This window comes from Muntiacus reevesi, chromosome 1 (assembly GCF_963930625.1).
Source record: "Muntiacus reevesi chromosome 1, mMunRee1.1, whole genome shotgun sequence".
NCBI classification, from domain to species: domain Eukaryota; kingdom Metazoa; phylum Chordata; class Mammalia; order Artiodactyla; family Cervidae; genus Muntiacus; species Muntiacus reevesi.
In genome coordinates this window covers 24,033,685-24,055,224 of record NC_089249.1, presented here as the reverse complement: position 1 = coordinate 24,055,224, position 21,540 = coordinate 24,033,685, and the positions used below count along the sequence as shown (strand labels likewise).

Sequence of the window (21,540 nt, the reverse complement as noted above, 5' to 3'; positions counted from 1 at the left end):
TTTCTCACTAAGCTTACTCATTTCGAGCTTTTGATTTAAAACAGGAGTCTTGCAACTCTTTCTTTCACTTGAACATTAGAGGCCATTGTAGGGTTTCCTGGCCTAATTTCCATATTGCTGTGTCTCAGGAAACAGGGAGGCCTGAGGAGAGGGAGAGACACAGGCGAAGAGTGGATTTACACAGCAGTCAGAATACACACATACATCAATTAAGTTCTATCTTACATGGGCTTGGTTAGTGGTGCAATTACAATAGTGACATCAAAGGTACTTATCACAGATCACCATAACAAATATTACAGTAATAATGAAAAAGTCTGAAATACTTCAATTACCAAATGTGACAAAGGGACAGAAAGTGACCAGCTGCTATTGGAAAAATGGCATCAACAGATTTGCTGGACACAAGGTAAAAAAAAAAAACAAAAAAAAAACAGTCCATAAGGTGAAAAGGAATAAAGCAAAAAGTGCACACACACGAAAAAATTATGTCTGTATGTGTAGATAATCTATCCCTAAAACAGATGGTCAACCAATAAAATCCATAATTCTCACGTGTACAACAGCCCAAAGTTGGTCCTGTGTTCATTTAGAATGTGATTTAAGTTTAATGAGTTTATTATGATTCTTTTTAAGTACAATGTAAATGCCATACTTTCCATCAGATTAAAGGAGTGGGCTCTTTTACCCATGAAAACCGTTAAGCTTCTTCTGTAGGAAAAGGTGCCTAAATTTGGACCCAGAAGACCCTTTCTGGTTCTTTTTTTACCACAAGCAATGCAAATTTAGGCATATTATTTAAAATCTCTGAACATGACTGCCAACAGCAAGCCAGGGTTAGTACCTGACCTGCTATAAGCAATAAAAAACATAACTTGAGCAATATCTTTATCATTAATGTTACTCATTAAAGTGGGGTAAAAGGGCAATTAATATGGGTAAGAGAAACACATCAAAGATCAGAGGTTAAGAGTACACTCTGAAACTGATAAGAAACATGTCATGGAACATGGCATGTCTCTAGAAGGATACACAAGAAAGTGATAACTAAGGTTGCCTCTGAGGAAAGGAACTAGACAGCTGGGAAAAGGGGACATATTGTTTAAAGTAATCTTTTTGTATCTTCTAAAAATGATACCACATGAGTATATTATCTATTTCAAAAATAATTATGGACTTCCCTGGCAGTCCAGTGGTGAAGAATCCACCTTGCAAAGCAGAGGATAAGGGTTTGATCCCTTGTCAGGGAATTAAGACCCCACAGGCCATCGAGCAACCAAGCTGTGTGCCACAACCAGGGAGCCCACAGCCCACGACTACTGAACACACAGAGACCAGAGTCTGCCCGGCGCCATGAAAGATCCCACATGACCCAACAGGGACCCGAGGCAGCCAAATCAATCAATAAACAAACATTTTAAAATAAAAATAATGGATAAAATTCGCTGTCATTTTAAAGAAAGGACACAGCCCTAGGGACTATCTTTTAATGTCTAAAGGAGAGTTACAGAAACACCTTAAACCTCACCAGTGTCTGGGGTTTAATCCAATCAATATGTTAATAAGGGTAGTCGCTAATGTTTATTGAGTGATTATATCTTACCAGCCTCTACAGTACGCACTATACATGCAGCTTCAGCCCACTGGTAGGCAGAGCTCTACTGCAGTAACAAAGGCCTGAATGTTCTAGGTAGGAATGCCTAGAACCCTGTACAAGCACTTACAAACTGGTGAGGGAGTTGTTTGCTGTACAAACTCCAGAGAGTTTATGCAGCATATGGTTCACTGCCTCACAGTTGAAGAATACAGATGCGTTCTAAATGCTCTACTAAAGCCTGCCACAAAGGCTGTGCATTTAACTACGAACTGAAGCGCTGGGGAGAAAGGTAAATTATTCACTAATTAATGCCCAATGAATTATCCTAACTCAAAAAACACGTCTCTCAGCTTGTGTCCTGGGCAGTTTCCATATTTTCCTTAATAATAATTTTGCTTTGTTTTGGCTGCACCACACAGCATGTGGGATCTTAGTTTCCTGACCAAGGATCCAATCCCCACCCCCTGCAGTGAAAGCTCAGTCTTAACCACTGGAGCACCTGTGAAGTCCCTATGGTATTTTTTATACTTCATGTTTAAAAACAGAGATTTAAATGAACATAGATACACTCTTGGCTCCAAGCAAAAAAAGGAGGGAGAGAAAAGGAGAAGAAAGAGTGCATGAGTTATGTCTATAAATAGTGGTAAGTGTGACATAATATAAAGGCTATGGAATTCTAGGTCTGAAGCCCTGAATTCAAGTTCAGTTCCAATACTTGCACACACACACACATCCTTTAACAGTTAATCACTACTATTATAAGAAGTGGAGAATGTGGTTTCAGTCCACCCCAATATAAAGAAAAATAACATCACACCAGCACCATCATTACCACAAATTCAAAACTAAACTCATCTCCGTCTCTCAAACTTATTTCCTCCTGTGTTCCTGCTATGAATGACACTCTTAGAGTCCTGTTACCTGGGCGCAAAGTCTAGTCATGTGCATCTCACCTCCCTTTAACCTCACATACACTAGTGTATGTCTATTCTGTTTCCTACATCCATTCTCGCTTCTTTACTCCCACCATCACTACCCTAATTCAGGCCCTTCCTCTCTAGTTTGTTTTGTAAAACAATCTAATTGGTTCCCCTTCTCTAGTTTCTCCCCAGTTTAATTCTATTCTAACCCCTCATCCAGAGTGATATTCGTAGAACTCAGCCCAGAAGCACGTTCTGTCTTCAAAGTCTAGCATTCAAAGAGGCTGCACTTCAGCAGCCAATCTTCCACTCTTCCATTGTGAAGAGGTCCTATACTTTCATTCCAAACTGGTCTCTAAACAGTCAGCTTAACCCCATTTTTCTTGGCCACACTAATGGTTCAAGGATGCCCTCAAGGCAGTGTGACCTAAAGTGGACCAGTCATAGCAAAGACCCAGGTTCTTATTTCAGACATGAGTGGGGAGTGGAGGAGGAAAAGTTAAATCTCCTCTAGGGAAGACGTGAGGTGCAAATGTGAAGCCATTTTAATACTATGAAGGAAGCCAAACCGAAGAGGAAGTAAACACTGGGGACAGACAGAGCGTAAAGAACTGCAGTGAACTGGGACGAGTGCTCTGTTTAAACTAGACCTGATCACCTCCACCCGAAGAAAACTGTTGTGTGAACCAGTAAAATTCCTTCATTTCTTAGGTACTCTTTGACCTATAGTCACAAGTATTCTAACTGACAGAAAAAACTTCTAAAAGCTAGACTCAACTCATCTCCATTGTATGAGATGCTTAAAGGAGGCTAGTCTATATACCTCTTTTTAAGTGTGTAAGGTACATATCCAGTTATAGAAACAAAAAGTGGGAGCAGAGACCTGGGCATAAATAAACCCTCTATTCACCATGGTTTGCCTCTCTACTTTCTTTTGTGAATGGGTTAATATTCTCAAAAAAATTTTCAAGAATCACTGCTACACACAGACCTTAGAACAACTAAAATTCACCTCCATTCAGCCCATCCTAAGAAAATAAAAATAACTAAACAGAAACAAAAATGCAAATAATACCTCTTCAGATAAGAACTATAAGTCCTCTCTCCCTCTCTCTTTCCCTCCCTCCCTCCTTATCTGTCTTTCTCTCCCCTTAAAAAAATTTCTTTTGGAGGAAGAGTTTTGCCTCATTTACTCATACAATTTTTAGAATGCATAGTCATTATTGACAAAACTCACATTCACAGCAGGAAATGGACAGGTTTAAAGAAAATGAGAGAAACACATCTGTTCTTGTAAAGATTTTTTTAGTTACGATGACAAACATCCCCTCTTTGGTATGTGAAGGTCTCTGGTTGGTTAGCTAAACATATGACTTTAAACATCTGACTAAGTATCTTTTAGGAGGAAAGTAGTTAACAGAAAAGATCTAAAAGAACTAACAGTCAAAACACTGCAAGACAATCAAAAGACTGTACCTGTTATCATTATTCTGCTACATGAAAAAGGAAATAGCAAGCCCTCTCTGCAGCCAGTGCCAGCACTGCTCCTGAGATGTTTACACAGTCCTCCCTGGGAGACAGGCCGGGAGCTGTGAGGGACAAGCGTCAGATCTGCTGCTGCTTCCAGCCTCAGCAACCTGAGGGTGGACGAGCAGCTTTTCCATTAGAAGTTTCTTATGCCATCTAAACACATTCCCATTCCACTAAGTGACTATAAATAAACTGGATTCCCAGTAAGATGGAGATCAAGAGTTCACCTCATTTGTTACCAAGCCGCCTCTTTTGCTTACCAGTTTCTCCTTGCTCTACCTATCTCATTTGTCACCAATGCTTTTCTTTTTCCATAATGAAAAAATATATATTAATCTCAAACACTTAAGATTCAAAGCCACTATTTCTTTTCCTATTTCATTGTAATTACTGATCTTATAGAGGATTTTGGTTTTTTAAAAATTCTGTTGTAAGTACTAAGTATTTAATTTTTATCCCTCAAAGTAAACACCTAGGTAGACAACTCCATATTATTTCTTCATTCACTCCTTCAACAGTTCTTCACAGAGGTCATCACAACTGTCTCACTAAATCAATGGCAATGACTTGGACAAAAGAAAATCTTATGTGTTTCTCAGATTACTGCTCAGCTCATTTAACCACAACAGCTTAGTAAAACGACCACTGTGGCTTCTAACTAGTGATCAGAAATCAAAACTTCTATTCTTATTTTAAATTCCACCCCTCTGGGATAACAAATGCTTGTTACAATCCTCTACCTACTTCAGTTTTTAAATTGAACATACATTATTTTTATAATTTAAAAGCCACATTTTTTTTAAAAAAAGCACTTTGTCTTTTATTATCTCAAGACAATTGTTTTGCTTATCCTCACTTTGGTAGTATATTCAGTAGCAGGAAAATGCCATGTAAACAAAAGTCCAAAAGCTTCATTATTATAAATTCTTCGGACAGCGTGTAAACAGACATTCTTCAGAAAATGTTTGAAGAGCAAATGCATAGTTTTCTGGATAATCTTGAAGACAGTATGCAAAACAATAATAAAATACACAGACAATCAACAAACCTTTATTTTTGACACTAAATTTACCCTCTTTCCAAAAACAAAACAAAAACTATCACATTAACTACAAACAAGTAGCAAAACTAAATGAGTTTATCTCTTTTTGTCTGTTCTTGATTTTCTTGCTTCTCTATTTTGGGCATCTGGCAAGGTGTCTAAAAAGTATTTACTGTAAGATTAACAGGTGAAAGCATTGATTCTCTCTGGAAATATTTGATTTGTTGTTCTTGTATAACACTCTCCGAATACAGATTTTTAACTTCTCATGCCTAAGAAGACAACAATGGAGAGCAAATAGTTGGGTCTCTCTTGGTTCCCTTAAGCTAGAAAACTTGAATTTTAAGTCTCTCCCTAAATAAATACTGTTACTTTGTGATACTTTACTCCGAAGGAGGGAAAAAACGTATTTAGTCATATATACATCCACAAAACTCTAAAGTTCCTATTAGAAAATATGTAATACTTTGGACAGAAAAAAACAAACTTTTTAAGGAAAAAATATTTACAAAAGCTTATGCCCACAATTAAATCTGAATGTTCGCCTCAATTCTAAAAACATCTTTTAAGGACGCTTAAAGCTTTATGTTTCTGTGTAATGAAATGTAAGTCTGGATGGACTGGTGAAAAGCTCAAAGGCCCATAATCTCGTCACAAAGCACCAGGGTCAAAAGGCAGAGGTCAGTGGACACGGGAACAGGGTGCAAAACAGTTCCCACACTTGAGAGGAGCCTATATCTCATTATTTCAGAAGATACTAAAAAACTATTCAGTCACACACACTAAAATAATACAACCATTTCCTTTTAAGTCCCAGAGCAAATCTGAATTTTATGAAAATATTCCTTATTTTTACGAGTAAGGAATTTAAAAAGTTACTTCTCTCCCCAACATTGAAAAAACACTAATCCCTCACACTCACAGACCCATGCTTCAGCTGCCCCTCAAAGACTGACTTTCAGATAAAAGCTGTCACCTGATCTATTCAACAGGGTTCACTGGGGCACAGAAATAAATACTAAATATGCATACATGTCAACAGACATTTCACAGCAAGACTTCTACTCCCTAATGATTCAACAAAATATGTCTACTTCTCGACCTTATGGCCACATTCAGAAAAAGCTACATTTTTATTTCGGTTACAGGAGATTTCATTCCAGGGAAGAGTGACTACGATTCTGTTAAACTTTCAGCAGGTGTGACATTTGTACAGGAGACTCTGTAATGACTTCTCTCACACAATTACTGTGGGAACTCCAGGATCTAGGGCATCTGTCTGGATATCTGTGTACCATTTATCACACCCTAATCACAAAACTGTGTTCCAGAAGACAGGGTAACAGTACCAGATCAGCAAGATCAGGAAAAGAAGATTTCGGAATAGTAAGTAAGGTTTTAACTTTTTGTTTTCCATTACCTTCCACCCTCTATACACACACACTTTACCTCTCTGCCCCGTGGCTCCTTCTACCAGGGACAAGACAGCTCACTAGTGCTTCACAGTAAATGAGACCTCTCAATCCTTCACTGTGAAGAATACCAAGATTTTACATTCGAGCCCACACAGCTTTCAGGTATTTATTTAAAACAGAATTACAACAGGGCTGCCAATGGAAAAATAAGCACTGCCAGACAGGAGTGAGAACAGCTAAACAAAATAACCTATTTTGGCATAATCAAATCACCTCAATGGTACCAATGCTTTTGTTTTAATAAACTGTGAAATCACAGTCATTGTTCTAACGACCAATGGCACAAAGCGAAGTCAAGTACCAAAGCTCATTTCCCTGGAGCTGAGCCAGAATATTTTAAAATCTGAACAAAAGTTTATTTATTAGGAAAAAGAACATACCTGACATAGATGGGGAAATATTTTTAAACAATTTATTATCTTGTTACCCCAGCCATTTAAATTTCCTTAAAAGTTAGGATTAAACTTAAAATGAAGCAAATTAACCAAGAAAGTAAAACAAAACGTGGTGCTAGAAGTGCACCATCCATAAACTTTAAACATATGTTGTTGTTTTCAGTCACCAAGTCGACAGGACTCTTTTGCAACCCCATGGACTATCACCCGTTGCTCTGTCCATGGGCTTTCCCAGGCAAGAATACTGGAGTGGGTTGCCGTTTCCTTCTCGAGGGGATCTTCCCAACCCGGGGATCAAACTCAATCACAGTCCTAAATTCCTACTGCCCAAACTACTCTTATTAAAGTCAATACATTATTCTCATGAAATTCCAGTTGATATGTTGGTGTTGATTCTTATAACAGGGAGGACTTCCAGGAGTTTGCAATGGACAGGGAGGCCTGGCGTGCTGCAATTCACGAGGTTGCAAAGAGTCAGACACAACTGAGCGACTGAACTGAACTGACTGAATGGGATGATTATGAAACAATCATGTTTCATTTGCCTATAGGGACAGGGACATGATCTCTGTTAAAAAATATATAATTTTAATATATAGAAGGAATATCAATCTAGCAGACTGTCCCTGTTTTCCCAAAAGACTATGAGGGAAGAAAAAGGAGGGAAATGGAAAGGATACTAGAAACAGAAAGTATGAAACCTGAATAGCTATGGGAAATAAGAACTCCTCCCTGGGAATCCCCTGGCAGTCCAGTGGTTAGGACCTGGTGCTTTCACTGCTGGGCTGGAGTTCCATCTTTGGTCAGGGAATAAATATCCCACAAGCCACAAAGTGAGGCCAAAAAAATAAAAACTCCTCCTTGTTCTGCTAAGGATGAAGATAACTGGAGGATTCAGTGAGACCTCAGAATTTCTTCCCTATGAGATTTTAATGACAATTAAAAATTATGCCAAAAAAAAAAAAAAGCTTCTCCCCATTATTACAGACAAAAGAACCAAAAAAGCAAGCTGTGGCTTCATGAGGACTAAAGTGAAAATAAGGGTGATCTCTGAAGAACGGATTGGGGGGAAAAAAGTACAGAAACCTGGCTTGTGAGCAAACTTGTGCCATGATGACTATCTGAAACTTAATTTAGATACCAGTTCTACATGATATTTCTTCAAACTATAGAATAATTTTCTGTGTTAAATAAATGACAGTAGGAGTGTCCTGTACTAGAAAAGAGGGAGATAAAGAGGGCAAGAAAACAAGATCTTCGTAGCAGAAACCTGGATTCTTTCGGCCAGAGCACCAGAAAATTATGCAAGACAGATGGACTTACATCACAAGGCCTCTGAGATATAGAAAAAAAGAAAAAAAGTTAAAATATCTCTAAACTGGGTTTCAAATTTAAAACCTAGAGGTCTACAAGCTGTATCTAAGGGTTCGGCCTACTAGTCCACAGCAGGGTTGAACTTAAAAAATTCTACAACTCTAAAATTATACCTCATATTTTTATCCTATAGTTTAGAAAGCTCTTTGGCAAAACACTGTCACATTTCATAATTGAGAAAAGTATCGAGAAACAATCTAGATCAGCATGAAGAGTTCAAAAACATACTCCCATACGTGTCCTTGAACTATGAATAATTTTTTTAAAAAAATCTACACGGAAGGGAAGCAAACAGACTACTTTTGCAATGGTATTCCTAATAGAATAGGAATATGTGAAAACTGTTCACAGCTCATGAATAACCAGCTTGGCGGTAGCATAACAAGATACATTTCCCATCCTGTGTGGGGCTGTTCACAATTGCTGGCATAGTGCATGTAACGCCAACTTTCTCTTCCACCACTTAATAAAAGCACATAGGAATGAAAGTGAGAATGACATCATTAGAGGGCAGATATTGAATTAATTCCACTTATTTAAAAACACCACTTAAAACCTCAGCATTTCACCTATTTTTTATTGATTAATTTTTGGCCACGCTGGGTCTTCACTGCTGTCAGTAGACTTTCTCCAGTTGCAGCAACCAGCGGTTACTCTGCTGCGTGCAAGAGCGTCTCACTACAGTGGCTTCTCTAGTTGCGAAGCTCTGGCTCTAGACTACGTGCTCAGTAGTTGTGGCACACGGGCTTAGCTGATCCATGGCACATGAAACCTTCCTGGACTAGGAATCGAAGCTGTGTCCTCTGCATTGGCAGGCGGATTCTTTATCAATGGACCACCAGAAAGTCCTCAACTTTATTAATAATTGTGACTCAATTCACAGCCGCCAGGCCTGGAAATATGTCACCACCCAGCAGCTGAGGACAGCTGGTCTGGAGGACTTGGAGGGGCAGCAGGGCACAGTGGAAGAGGGCCACCAGGATGCAATTCCAGCTTTGGCCTTCACTGTCTCTGTGACTCTGGGCAGCAACTCACCAAAGCCCAGCCTCCTCGCCTATAAAGTGATGATAGTAATACATTCAAGTTATTGTGGGGATTCAAGATAATGTTTATAAATCATCAACCACAGCTCAAGGCCCAATAAACATTAACTATTTTCATAGCTTCATTACATAAAGGGGATTTCCTGGAGCTACTTCTGACTTAATAGTGCTAGCATGTATCTTTGAAAGTCATTTAAAAAAAAGCATTATTTCAAACTTAACTTTCTACACCAGTGATGTATAAAAATTTATGAAAGGAAAATAAAAGGCACTAACTTAAGAAATCCATTAATTAAAACAGTTACAATATTTAATTCAGAAAAAGTAAAAATCATGGATTCTTAGGAAAAGAGCAGGAATGAAGGGGAAAGCAACTGTTTCATATTTTTCTAGCCTCATGATGTGCTGTCTCAGCAGTATATAAAACATTTCCATTTTTATTTCTAGAACTCTCAGTTCTTATCTCCTCACACTAAAACAGCTATCCTTGCATTCTGTTTGAAAAGTAGTGTAGAATACAACCTCATACTGAAAATTTCTGGAATCTCTGGCTAAGAGGTTATTAAATCTTAAAAAGTCAAGTCTCGGGCAGAAGAGAACATTATACAAAGTACAATAAAAACAAAATATAAATGGGGAAAAATTACAAAGGATTAAACTTTATAGAAAAAGAAAACTGTCCTGGCTGACCAGGCCCAAAACCGATGTGAATGTCCACAAAGGAGGAAATGGAACGCAATCTCCTGAAGTATCCCTCTAAAGACACAACTGAAGTTATCAGTGTTCTTTCATACAGCCACTTTCTGAAACTTCAAGAACACTACTCACCATTTATGTGTTCATCACTCGGCACTAGTTTAGAAATAAATAAGACATGTTGTCTGCTTAAGAGGAAAAATCAAAGACTTGCTGGTATCTGCATGCTTGCTTAAAACTGGTGTTTACAAAAAAGTTTATTAATTTTATTTACCTATCATAGCTTATTTCAAGAAGAAAGGAATAGACTAAAAATATTATAAACATAAGAAATTTTAATAGCTTTCCACAAAGCTAACATAGACCTTTTAAAAAATTAATCATTCTTCTATTCTCTTGCATCTTTATCAATGTCAAGTTTCCCATTTAAAAAAAAAAAAAAGCTAGTCCACTTTAGAGGTTAAAAAACCCACAAATAAACCAAATATACTAACTTTTATTATTGGTAACAAAAAGAAAAGTTCTATATTTATCTATCTCAAGTGATTTTATTCATTTATTCAAACAATCTAGTCACTGGGTGAAAGTGAAAGCAAAGGGTGCTCAGTCATGTCTGACTCTTTGTGACCTCATGGACTATACAGTCCATGGGATTCTCTAGGTCAGAATACTGGAGTGGGTAGCCTTTCCCTTCTCCAAGGGATCTTCCCAACCCAGGGAGCAAACCCAGGTCTCCCGTATTACAGGTGGATTCTTTACCAGCTGAGTCACAAGGGAAGCCCAAGAATACTGGAGTGGGTAGCTTATCCCTCTCCAGCGGATCTTCCAGACCCAGGAATCAAACCGGGGTCTCCTGCATTGCAGGTGGATTCTTTACCAACTGAGCTATCATGAAAGCCCATCTCAAGTGATTTCATTCATTTATTCAAAAATCTAGTCACTGGATATACAGAACAAGAGAGACATGGTCCTGCCCTCCAGGAGCCAACAATCGAATGGGAAATATTGACATGCCAAGTACAATATACCTGGAAATAAATAATGTGGAAATAAAGCAGGGAGACTGTAAGGGTTGGGCAGGCATAGAGAGGAAGGACACAACTTTATATAGGATGGTCTGGGAAGGCTACTCTGAGAAGGCAACACTTGTGCAAAAACCTGAACAGGAAGAAGTCAATCTTGCAAAGATGTAGGGCTACCCTGTGCAAAGGGTGGCTACCTGACACATGTGGTTACTGAACACTTGAAACATGGCTACCAAACACTTGAAATGTGGCTAGTCCAATTGAGATATTCTGTAAGCGTAAAATACACACTGGATTTTGAAGATTTTCTAAGAATAAAAGAATGTGAAATATCTCACGAATAATTTTTATGTTGATTATATGTTGAAATAATCTAGATATATAAATAAAATATATCATTAAAATTAATATTACCTGTTTCTTTTTACTTTTCTAAATGTGGCTAGAAATTTTAAAACTATAAATGTGTCTCACATTATATTAATAATTATAATGGACCATGCTGGTCTAGGGGAAGAGGTTCTAGGGAGAGAACAGAAGATAAACAGGCCATGAGATAAGAAGCTTGCCATGTTTAAGAACCTTTAAGAAAACCAATGCAACAGGAAAGATTGTTGCAATCAGAAAAGGTTGTAAAGACAGGCAGAGAGCAGATTATGAAGGGCTCTGCCAACCAGGGTGAAGAGACTGAATATCTGTGTCCCACCCCCCTAATTCCTATGTTGAAATTTAATCCCTCATGTGATGATATTTGGAGCTTGGGCCTTTGGGATGTGCTTAGGTCACGAGGGTGGAGCCCTCATGAATGGAATTCATACATAATCCTTATAAGAGAGATCTCAGACACACCCTCACCCCTTTCACACAAGACAGTCATCTAGGAACCAGCAAGTAGGAACTCATCAGCACTTCATCTACCAGCACCTTCATCTCGACTTCCCAACCTCTAGAACTGTCAGAAATAAATTTTTCTTGGTTATAAGCAACCCAGTATATGGTATTCTTTTATAGCAGCCTGAATAAACTAAGATACCAATAAACAATCTGAATCTTGATCTGAATACAAAGATAGTTACTGAAGAATTTTAAGTGGAAAAAATTATTCTAAGATCCCACTGGCTATTTTGTGGAGAACTGGCAGTATCATCCACACTGCTGGAATACAGACTTCTAGAGATTACTTAACATGGTCATTTCAAACAGAGATCTCTGGATTTCTAAGAGTTCATGCAGATAACAACTGAGCATGCATGAACTAACATTTCAAAAAGCTTACTAAAAAACTGCACGACACAGACTAACTTATTTTTTTCCATTCCTTGTGACTGAGATTATAATTACTCATCAATCCTCATGTGAAATATGGGGTATATTCAGTCTTCATGTTCTATGTCATTTAGGATTAATCTTTTAAAAAACTGATACACTTAGTTTTTCATTCAAAAGCAATTTCCAATCCATAAAGACAGGAGTGGCAAATTCAGAAACCAAGTACCTCATTTAAAACCTTCAATAAATATAAAAACATGTGAGACTCACAGCTGTCCTAAATAACAGACCCAGGACCAGATTCTCAGCTTCTGACTGTGCATACAGCTTTAACAATTGTACTGACAGTCACACCAGCCAAGGTTTCACAAACAAGCAACATTCTTTTTAAAAACTATAAACTTATCTAAGGACAGGTAATTTATGCCAAGAAAAGATAGGTATAAAATCCAATAAGAAGAACAAAAGGTTTAAAATTTTTTGGAAGTAGTGTTCTTATTTGTGCAGTAAATACCTTACACTTCCATTATATCTTATATTCATTAATAAGAACAGGAGTAGTATCAAATATATACTTTTTTTATTTTTGTTTTGATAAATGAATAAAAGAATATATGCAGTGTTGCCTGCAAGGAGACAAGCCAGGCCAGGTCTTAAAAGGTAATAAAGACTAGTCTTCTCCTTCTTAACAACTTTTTTCTACAGAGGTGTTAAACAATAATCACATTTTATTATAAGGTTATCCAAGTAGGGTACTGGCAGAATTTATAACCTGTATGATACAGTATGTATTATGAAGGAGGCATCGAATGTAGAGTTTACAAGCATGGAAGGATCATGTCAGACTTTTAATTCAGGCTTCTCACTTCTTATAGGAACCTAGGCAAAGTACTTAAATTTTCTAGCCTCAGTTTCCTCATCTGTAAAATAAAGAAAATAATGCCATCTCCTAAGGGTGCTGTCAGGATGAAATGAGGTAATAGTTATGAAGCATTTAGCCAGTGCTTGGCATGCAGAAAGTTATTTTATTATTGCTATTTTATTGTAGATTCTTTCAAAACAGTCACTGTCACCTATATACTCCTCAACGTGGCACACTCCAAGCATTTAACACTGAAAAATTAATCCACAGCATAAAGGCTAGCTATGGCTTTACCAAAAACAAAATTTAGGTCATTATTAATCAAAACTGTTAAGGATGTGGACATACGGCACTTGTTTCCTAAAGTACCTATTTTTTAAAACTGAAGTATAGTTGACTGAAGTACCTTACGTAGGAACTGCCTCTACCCTCTAACAAATTATAGAAGAAAGTGTTTTCTTCTATATGGAGTTCAATGGAAATTATGACTAACAATGCATTGTATTCTAGACATTTACTTCTATTACTCCAAGAGTGTCTGTGACCAGAAGTGGAAATGCAAATCAAAGAATATACTCAGGGATGTCAGGACAGTCTGTCTCAACTCCTCAGCACTGGATATTACGTACGTGCCCTCCTCCAGCCTCCTTTTTATCTTCTCGTCCCCTTTCTTCCCCTTTCTCTTACTATTTCTCCTCCAAAGACACTCATGCTCCTCCGTCCTCCCCTCTTTCCTAACCATCTCATCTTCTCTGCTCTTCTGAGCTCCCTATGCTGGGGTGTCCTGCATGAACTAGGGCAGCAAATGCCGGAGCCCTAGGGTTACCACACGGACTTAGCTGCCCTCGCTGTTGGGACAATTTCACTGTAAAGAATTTTATTCCAAGTGGATTTTTAAAATCAAGTATCACTATACCACAGCAATTAGACCTTGAATCTTCTCTGGCCCCATTCGAACGGAAATTGATCCTTGTATTATTCCTTCCCCAGCACCCCAGTTACCAGGCCAGACCTTCCAAACTCCCAATCATAATCTACTGTGGACCAAGGATGTCAGCAAAGTTAACAACTGAGGCACTACCAATTGTGCTCAGATCAGGGAAGCTCCTATCCCACCCAGCCCTGTATGCCTGGCATTGGTTTTTAAAAGACTTTAGCACAGTCTTGACTATGACATTCAGTCTGGATTAAGAGTAACCCTGAAATGCTTGCAGAACCCAGGTTAAGCTCATCTTTTTCTGAGTTTAAATAACTATGCAGCTTTGTGCATTACAACAACCAAGCTTGGAACTGGTGGTCCAATGGTTAAGGACTGCTCTCTCTGCTAGAGCCCTAGTTTCAGTTCCTGGTTGAGGAAGCAAAGTTCCACAAGCTTGAATGGCACGGCCAAAAAAAAAAAGAACAACCAGACTTTAGTCTGGTGCCTGTTCTGATCAAAAGGGATCTCTGAGATCTTAAACTCTCAGTCTTGGTTCCTCCACTCTAAATGATGTCTAAAGTCCCTTCCAGTACTACTGTGGCATGATACTGTCAGTTTTAATGAAATTTTATATCTGAATTCAGAACATGGTCTCCACTGTCTCTAAGCTCTAAACCACAGCCAAGACATCAAGGCTAAAAATAAATAGCTGGAGGCACCAAGGAAGATATCAAAACAAAGCAGGGATCTCATCCATCAGACTTCCATATGTATCAGCATTCCTGAATCCAAGAGACCATGGAAAAGCTTTAAGAATATTCTGGTCACCACACAATTTTCAGACTCATTAAACACTATGTACAAGGTACTATGAAAGAGAGCGGCAAAGACTTTTCCCTCTTGGGGGAAGGAATATTTGGGGGCTTGCATATTTACTCTACTTGAATAAAGGTCTAATTACATCCTTCATTTTTCCACTGCCTAAAAGATCTGTTGCTGTAAATCAAGTCACATAAATTCCTACAGCTTGGTCTTAGAGGAAATGAGAGACATAAAGGAAAATTTCAAAATGACCTACTTCCCTTCACATCAACTAATTCCAGTGACTTCTATTTACACCTCCTTTCTTCTTTATGCAATAGTCAGTCTGAAACACCTTATCTTTAACACTAAAGAAAATTTAAATATTTCTGCTTTAACATTTAAGGAACATTTTTGTTTATGGATCAAATACATCTTGAAAATACACAGTGAGGAGGAGAAGCACAACAGCTAAGACATGGCAGAGAAGAACAACAGGCAATACTGCTGTGTGTGATTGCATGCTAAGTCACTTAGTTGTGTCTGACTTTTTACCACCCTATGGACTGTAGCCCGTCAGGTGCCTCTGTCCATGGGATTCTCCAGGCAAGTATACTAGAGTGGGTTGCCATGCCCTCCTCCAGAGGATCTTCCTGACCCAGGGATCAAACCCATATCTCTTATGTCTCCTGCATTGGCACGTGGGTTCTTCGCCACTAGCACCACCTGGGAAGCTCAATACTGCTATATCAGTATACATATACAGAGAGACACCTCCATAAAATCTCTAGGACTTCCATATTTTAAATTTATATATATTTAAATTATTTTCAGTTGTTAAAAGACCTATATTCAATGAAAGAAGTCTTTTCCAATGTTGGTAAAGCAAAGCTTTACTGGAGGAGTGTCTAAAAAGCAAGCTAGAGCCCAGATCACTGAATTACAAGATCTCATTTCTCATAAGATGTCAGTCTATTTAACTGTTACTTCATCATATGGTTCGTGTCCTTCATTTGATAGCAATGACCCACCACCTGCAAAGTGTAAAGTCTAGGAATATGTATATGTTAAGAAAAAGTCTACAAAGCAACTGGTTTATGTTTAATAGAAGTCAATTAAGATCTTCTAAAGGCAGGGTGACAACTTGCTAAGAAACAGTATGATAAAAATAGATTAGTTCCAGAAAAGTAAAATAGAAACCTAACTATCATTAACTTTGAAATTAATGCAGCAAAACAGAAACAACCTTGTGACTAATTTGCTTAATTCACCAGCCTTGTTTCCTGATCCCTAAATGTAGCTCTGTGGAAAAAGTTAAGAACTTGGTAGTTGGGTTCATGATACTACCTTCTCTTGTTTTCCTCTTGTCACACTAGCCGCATTTCTTAAACTCCTCGGTTGTTTCCACCTCATCCTTCTCACCTCAGAATGTTCCAATATCCCCAGGGCTCAATCCTCAAGCCTCTTCTCTTTTCTATCTATATCCACTCCCTGGGTGACAACACCCAACTTCAAGGCTTTCAACTTACACCTAAAAATAAAGTTAGGGGCCCTGACAGATGTCTTGCCTACTTGGTATTTCTATCTGAATGTCTAATAGGCACCTCAAACTTAATATGTCCAAAGCTAAACTAACCTCCAGCCAGTTTCTCCATCAGTCTTCCAATTTCCGTAAACAGGTGCTTGTAATTGTTTAGGGAGAAAATCCTGGAGTCTTTTTTTTTTAAATCATTTTCTTTTATTATGAATACCATACTCAATTCATCACGAAGTCCTGCTGGCTCTACCTTCAAAATATACTCAGCTTCTAACCACATAACTTGGTTTAACCCCCAACAACTTTCGTCTCAAAGAGTGAAAAAGAGCCTCCTAACTGGTCTGCCTCTTGATATAGTCTAGTCAACATGGCAGCCACAGCCATCTTTTCAGAAGGCAGATCAGATCTCATTACACTGCTCAAAGCCTATGATATGGTTTCCCATCTGTCTATAAGTCTAACAGTCTATGAAGCCCTACTTCTTCTCAATGACAACAGCTACTACTCTCCTTCTTACTCGGTATCAGTATGGCCTCCTTGCTGTTACCACAAAACTAGGAACTCTTCCATCTCAGGTCTTTGCACATGCTGTTTTCTCTGCCTACAATGCTGTTCCCTGAGACAATCCACATGGCCAGCTTCCTCAGCTCCTTTAGGGTTCTTTTCAAACATTACCTTATCAGTGAGGCCTTCCCTAACGATCTTATTTAAAATCATTACAACCCTACAAATTCCATCATTCTTTTGGCACTGCCCTACTCTCATCTCCCAGATGTATTTTTCCTCACAGCACTTAATAACCTCTGACAAAATTACATACGTTTATTATTTCTTTACACTACAATGTAAGCTCTGTGATGGCAGTGATTTTTTTGACTGCTTTGATTACAGCTGAGCCCAGTGCCTAGAACACAATCTACACCTAAAGGCTTTCAAAACTACTTACTGAATGAATACATTAAATTTTTTCTTTTTTTTTTTTTTTTTTTACTGTTTTGTTAAAGCCATTTGCACTATGCCCAAAGAGACTCAGGTCACACTTACAGGTGTTGTTGTAGCTTTACTAGGCATACAGACTCAATGAAGAACAAAATACAGGCTTTTTCCAGTCATCAGTAGCCACTGACAGAAGGTCTCCAAGTGACTCAGTGTCATAAATGTTTAGGGAAATGTCTAGGGGGAAAGGAATTCTAGAAACCTAAAATAACCCCTTCACCAATCCTGAAAGAGGAATCTCTCCAAACATTTCTTTTTTCTAACTCCGTAACACTTAACAAAGCCATTCTTAAAACGTACATGAAGAAACGACAGGAATATATAATTACACACAGCCTGGTACTCATCTATCTTTTCAAATAAAATTTTTAAGTAAAACTAGACATAGATTTTGTTGAAAATGTTTTGCTGTGAAACTGACTTAAGATATTCCTTTAGCCAAGAGGTGAGTTGGTGGGTATTGTTCTAAAGGCTGAACAGTCCTGTTTACTACTGTTTATTATTTAATACATTCTTCACAGTCACTCCCTCCCCGCCAAAAAAGGAAAACACACACACACACTGGTGCAATCAAGAATGCTATGTCCAAAAAAGCTGTTCTGAAAGGCTATGACCTAAGTGTTTAACACTGACACAGATAAAGTTCAAGCGGTAGATGTCACTTGTCTCACACGTTAAAAAAAAAAATAATAAAATAAAAATCGAGATTCAGAACCCAAGAAGGCAAGCAGAAAGAAATAGGCGTGAAAAATGAAATCAGTCATTTCCCCCTAGGCTCCTCCTGACACTGCGCACACACCCCTGCCCCCTCCACCGCCAGCCTTTAACAGCCCCCTTTCCAGAGGCTGCTCCCCAGCTCAGCCCCGCACTGCGCCATCAAATAATGAGGCAAGAGGACGCACGATGCCCCTCCGGGAAAACCCAGGCAGCAATACTCGGTGCACCCAGCTGAGTGGAAATGTCTACTAACTACTTAAACTCGGAACCCTATAGGCGGTATCAACAAAGCATCGTCCTAAGTCCCGAGGTTCAAAGATCTTCGCCAGCCCCCGCGATACTGCCAAATCGACAGGATTCCAAAAGGTGACTCCACCGTCAGCGCAGAACCCGAGGCCGGAGGCGGCGCAGACCGCGAACACTCAAGGATGAAGTCCAATCAGCCTCCCGCCCGGCGCTCGCCCCGCGGGCCGCCGCAGCCGCCTGGGTGGACTCCCGCCCCGCGGCCCCGCGGCCTCGGACGCCCCCTCCCCGAAGGGTAGGCGCGCCGCGTCACGTGCAGAGGCTGAAACTTCGAGGTCCGGGCTGAGGGTGGGGGGCGGGAGCGCAGCGAGGCCGGGAGTTAACGCGCCCGGTGACTCACCGGCCGCCCCCGCGGGCAGCTGCGGGCGAGGGGGCCGGCTTGCGGGCACCCGCGGGCTCAGCAGAGCACCCTGCACGCGGAATAAATAACAATGTCATTAAATCGCTGCCCGAGAGCCTGGCCGGCCAGCGAGCGAGCGCCGCCGGGAGCTGACTTTGTCTGGAGCCGGCACCCCGCCTCCCGCGCGTCCCCCGCGTCCCTGAGGGGACCCCGCGCTGCCGCAGCCCGGCCTTACCCGCCAGCTCGTCCGGCTCCAGCCCGCTGTCCGCGTCGATCCCGCACAGCACGAAGTAGTGCGCGAAGCGGCAGGCGGCCGGGGAGGAGCCCGAGGCCGGGCCGGGCGCCGCGCCGCTCCCGCTCATCCCGGCCGCGCTGCTCCTGTCGCCGCCGTCGCCCGAGAGGACTCGCTGCTGAGGCTGCCGCTCGGGCTTCGGTCTCCGCGCGCCCGCCCTAGGGCGACCCGGGCGAGCCCATGGCTGCGCAGCCGCCGCTCGTCAGCGCAGCCTCGCTCCTCGCTCGGCGCCGGGGAAGCGGCCTCGAGCTCGTGCCCGGCCGGTCCCGCTCCCGGTGCCCGGCGCGGGAGGGGCAGACTGGGGGAGTGTCGCCGTGAGAGGCCCGCCGTGAGAGGCTGCGCTCGCGAGCTGGGAGCCTCGGCGTCTGGCGCCCGCCGGTCAGCTGAGCGGCGTTCTGGCGGTGGGAGCGTGGGGAGGGCGCGGGCGCGGGCGCGGAGGGGAGGGCGCGCTCGCGAGGGGCGGGAGCGCGCCTTTCGGCTGTACGTGCGCGCGCGTCCAGCGGGCTCGGAGGGAGCACCGGATGCTGGCGGGATTCGTGCCAGCCCGGCGGCCCGGGCTGCGGCTCAAGGGCGACCCCACACACGCGCCTCCGGCTGCCAGCAAGAGGCAAAGCCGCAGAGGGGATGCTTTATATTCTGAATTTTTAAAAAAAGAAATGCAACTTGGGGAAAGGTTAACGGCTGCTCCGAAATCATTTCCCACAACGATCTGGACCATCAACATACTTTAAACTGACAAGTGCGGATGTCCATCTTATTTTAAGATCGTAGTCCTTGAATCCACCAGCGCTCAACCCAGCTGACAAGCCATCCTTCCTCACCGAATCGGTGCCTACTCAATGGCACAAAGAAAACAAAAAAACCCACTCAATATCCACAAAGCTTTAAGACTTCTAAAATGACCACAGTTATCAACTTTCCCCTAGCCGACCCATTCCGTAATTTATCCTGACATTTTCCAGGTCAGTGTAATGTAGTCAAGGCGCTCCAGTTCCCCCTGCTCTGTACTCATTTGAACTTATCTACTCTTCCAGCAGGTACAATCGGCGGCTGATAAGACAAAAGGAATTAAACCCTGAACGCTTCTCTTCACAAGGCTATGGCTTTCTTACTCTGCTCTTTCCTCTGACTTCCCCTTCTCCACGACGACATCACAGATCTACTCTCACTCCTTTGAAAAGTGAAAAACTAAATCCATACTATCTCCACATTGTCACCCCTTCCATACCACTTCGGTACGCTTTTTTAGGGATTTGGGTATAAGGTACGCGGTGGGGTGAGGGGAGCGTGTGGGTGCGCGTCGTGACACTTCCGGTAGACACACAAGCAAATATTCCAGGAAGGTGGACTGAGAGACCGAACCTCAGTTATTTGACTGGAAAATGTTCTCCCTGAAAGATATGTATGGAAGTTCAGTGGGCTTCCCAGGGGGCGCTAATGGTAAAGAGCCCACCAGCCAATGTAGGAGACTAGGACAGGGGTTTGGTCCCTGAGTCTGGAAGATATCTTGGGGAAGGGCACAGCAACCCACTCTTGCCTGGAGAATCCCATGGACAGAGCAGCCTGGCGGGCTACAGTTCACCGGGTTGCAAAGAGTCGGAGTCGACTGAACACTCACTCAGGTGGCTCAGTGGTAAAGAACCTGCCAGGGACAAAAGCTCCATCCCTGGGTTGGGAAGTTCCCTCTGAAAAGGAAATAGCAACCCACTCCAGTATTCTTGCCTGGAAAACCTCATGGAGGAGCCTGATGTGCTACAGTCCATGGAGCACACACATGCGTACCATCATTTACTGTAGCTTGTACCCTCACTTTCTCTTCAGGTTTGAAGTGTAAGAAGAATTAAAAAAATCAGAATGAGCCACAGCCTGGGTAATACACCTTTAGCTCCTACTGCACCCTGCACTTTTCCTTCAAAACACTTACAATGACCTTTTCTATGTCTGTCTACTCAACTGGATTGTAAGCTCCACAGAGCAGGAGTCAGGATCCTGCTAGGTTCAGCCTGTTTCTATTTTTAGTGTCTAGCAGAACCCTGGTTCATCTAGCCCCTCAATTCATGTTTATTAAATGAATGAAAGAAGGGTGGTTATCTCAGTAGTAACAAGTTGTTGATGCTACTAGGAAAATACAGAAACTCTATCTATGACATATTTATGAACATATGCTAATTTGCTATTATAAAATGATTGCTTTTTCTCATATAGACAGAACTGAAATATGTAAAACAATTTCACTAATAAGGAGGGGAGGGAATGACAGAATGTGTATGTGTTTCTCCTATCTTCACTGGTAGATCCTTACAGAATGTTTGATTCTAGATTAACAGAGGACAATAAAAAACTAATTCACTGTTTGAACTAGCCAAGGGATATGGTACTTCTGTTGATTTGAAAAGCAACTGACTTC

At 41.0% G+C, this 21,540-nt stretch overlaps 1 protein-coding gene across 3 annotated transcripts in view; it reads right to left on the bottom strand.

Annotated features, from left to right (window-relative positions):
• Positions 1–19,533, bottom strand: part of DENND5B (DENN domain containing 5B) — a 216,848-nt gene extending 197,315 nt beyond the window's left edge. For 2 of the 3 annotated variants that reach the window (XM_065939709.1, XM_065939714.1), the window contains exon 1: positions 19,077–19,532. In XM_065939709.1, coding sequence (XP_065795781.1) covers positions 19,077–19,203 — 127 coding nt within the window. In that variant the 5' untranslated portion in view covers positions 19,204–19,532. Of the gene's footprint in view, positions 1–19,076 lie in introns of all 3 variants that reach the window. The other variant, XM_065939734.1, reaches the window with a different exon arrangement.
• Positions 19,534–21,540: the final 2,007 nt, after the last annotated feature.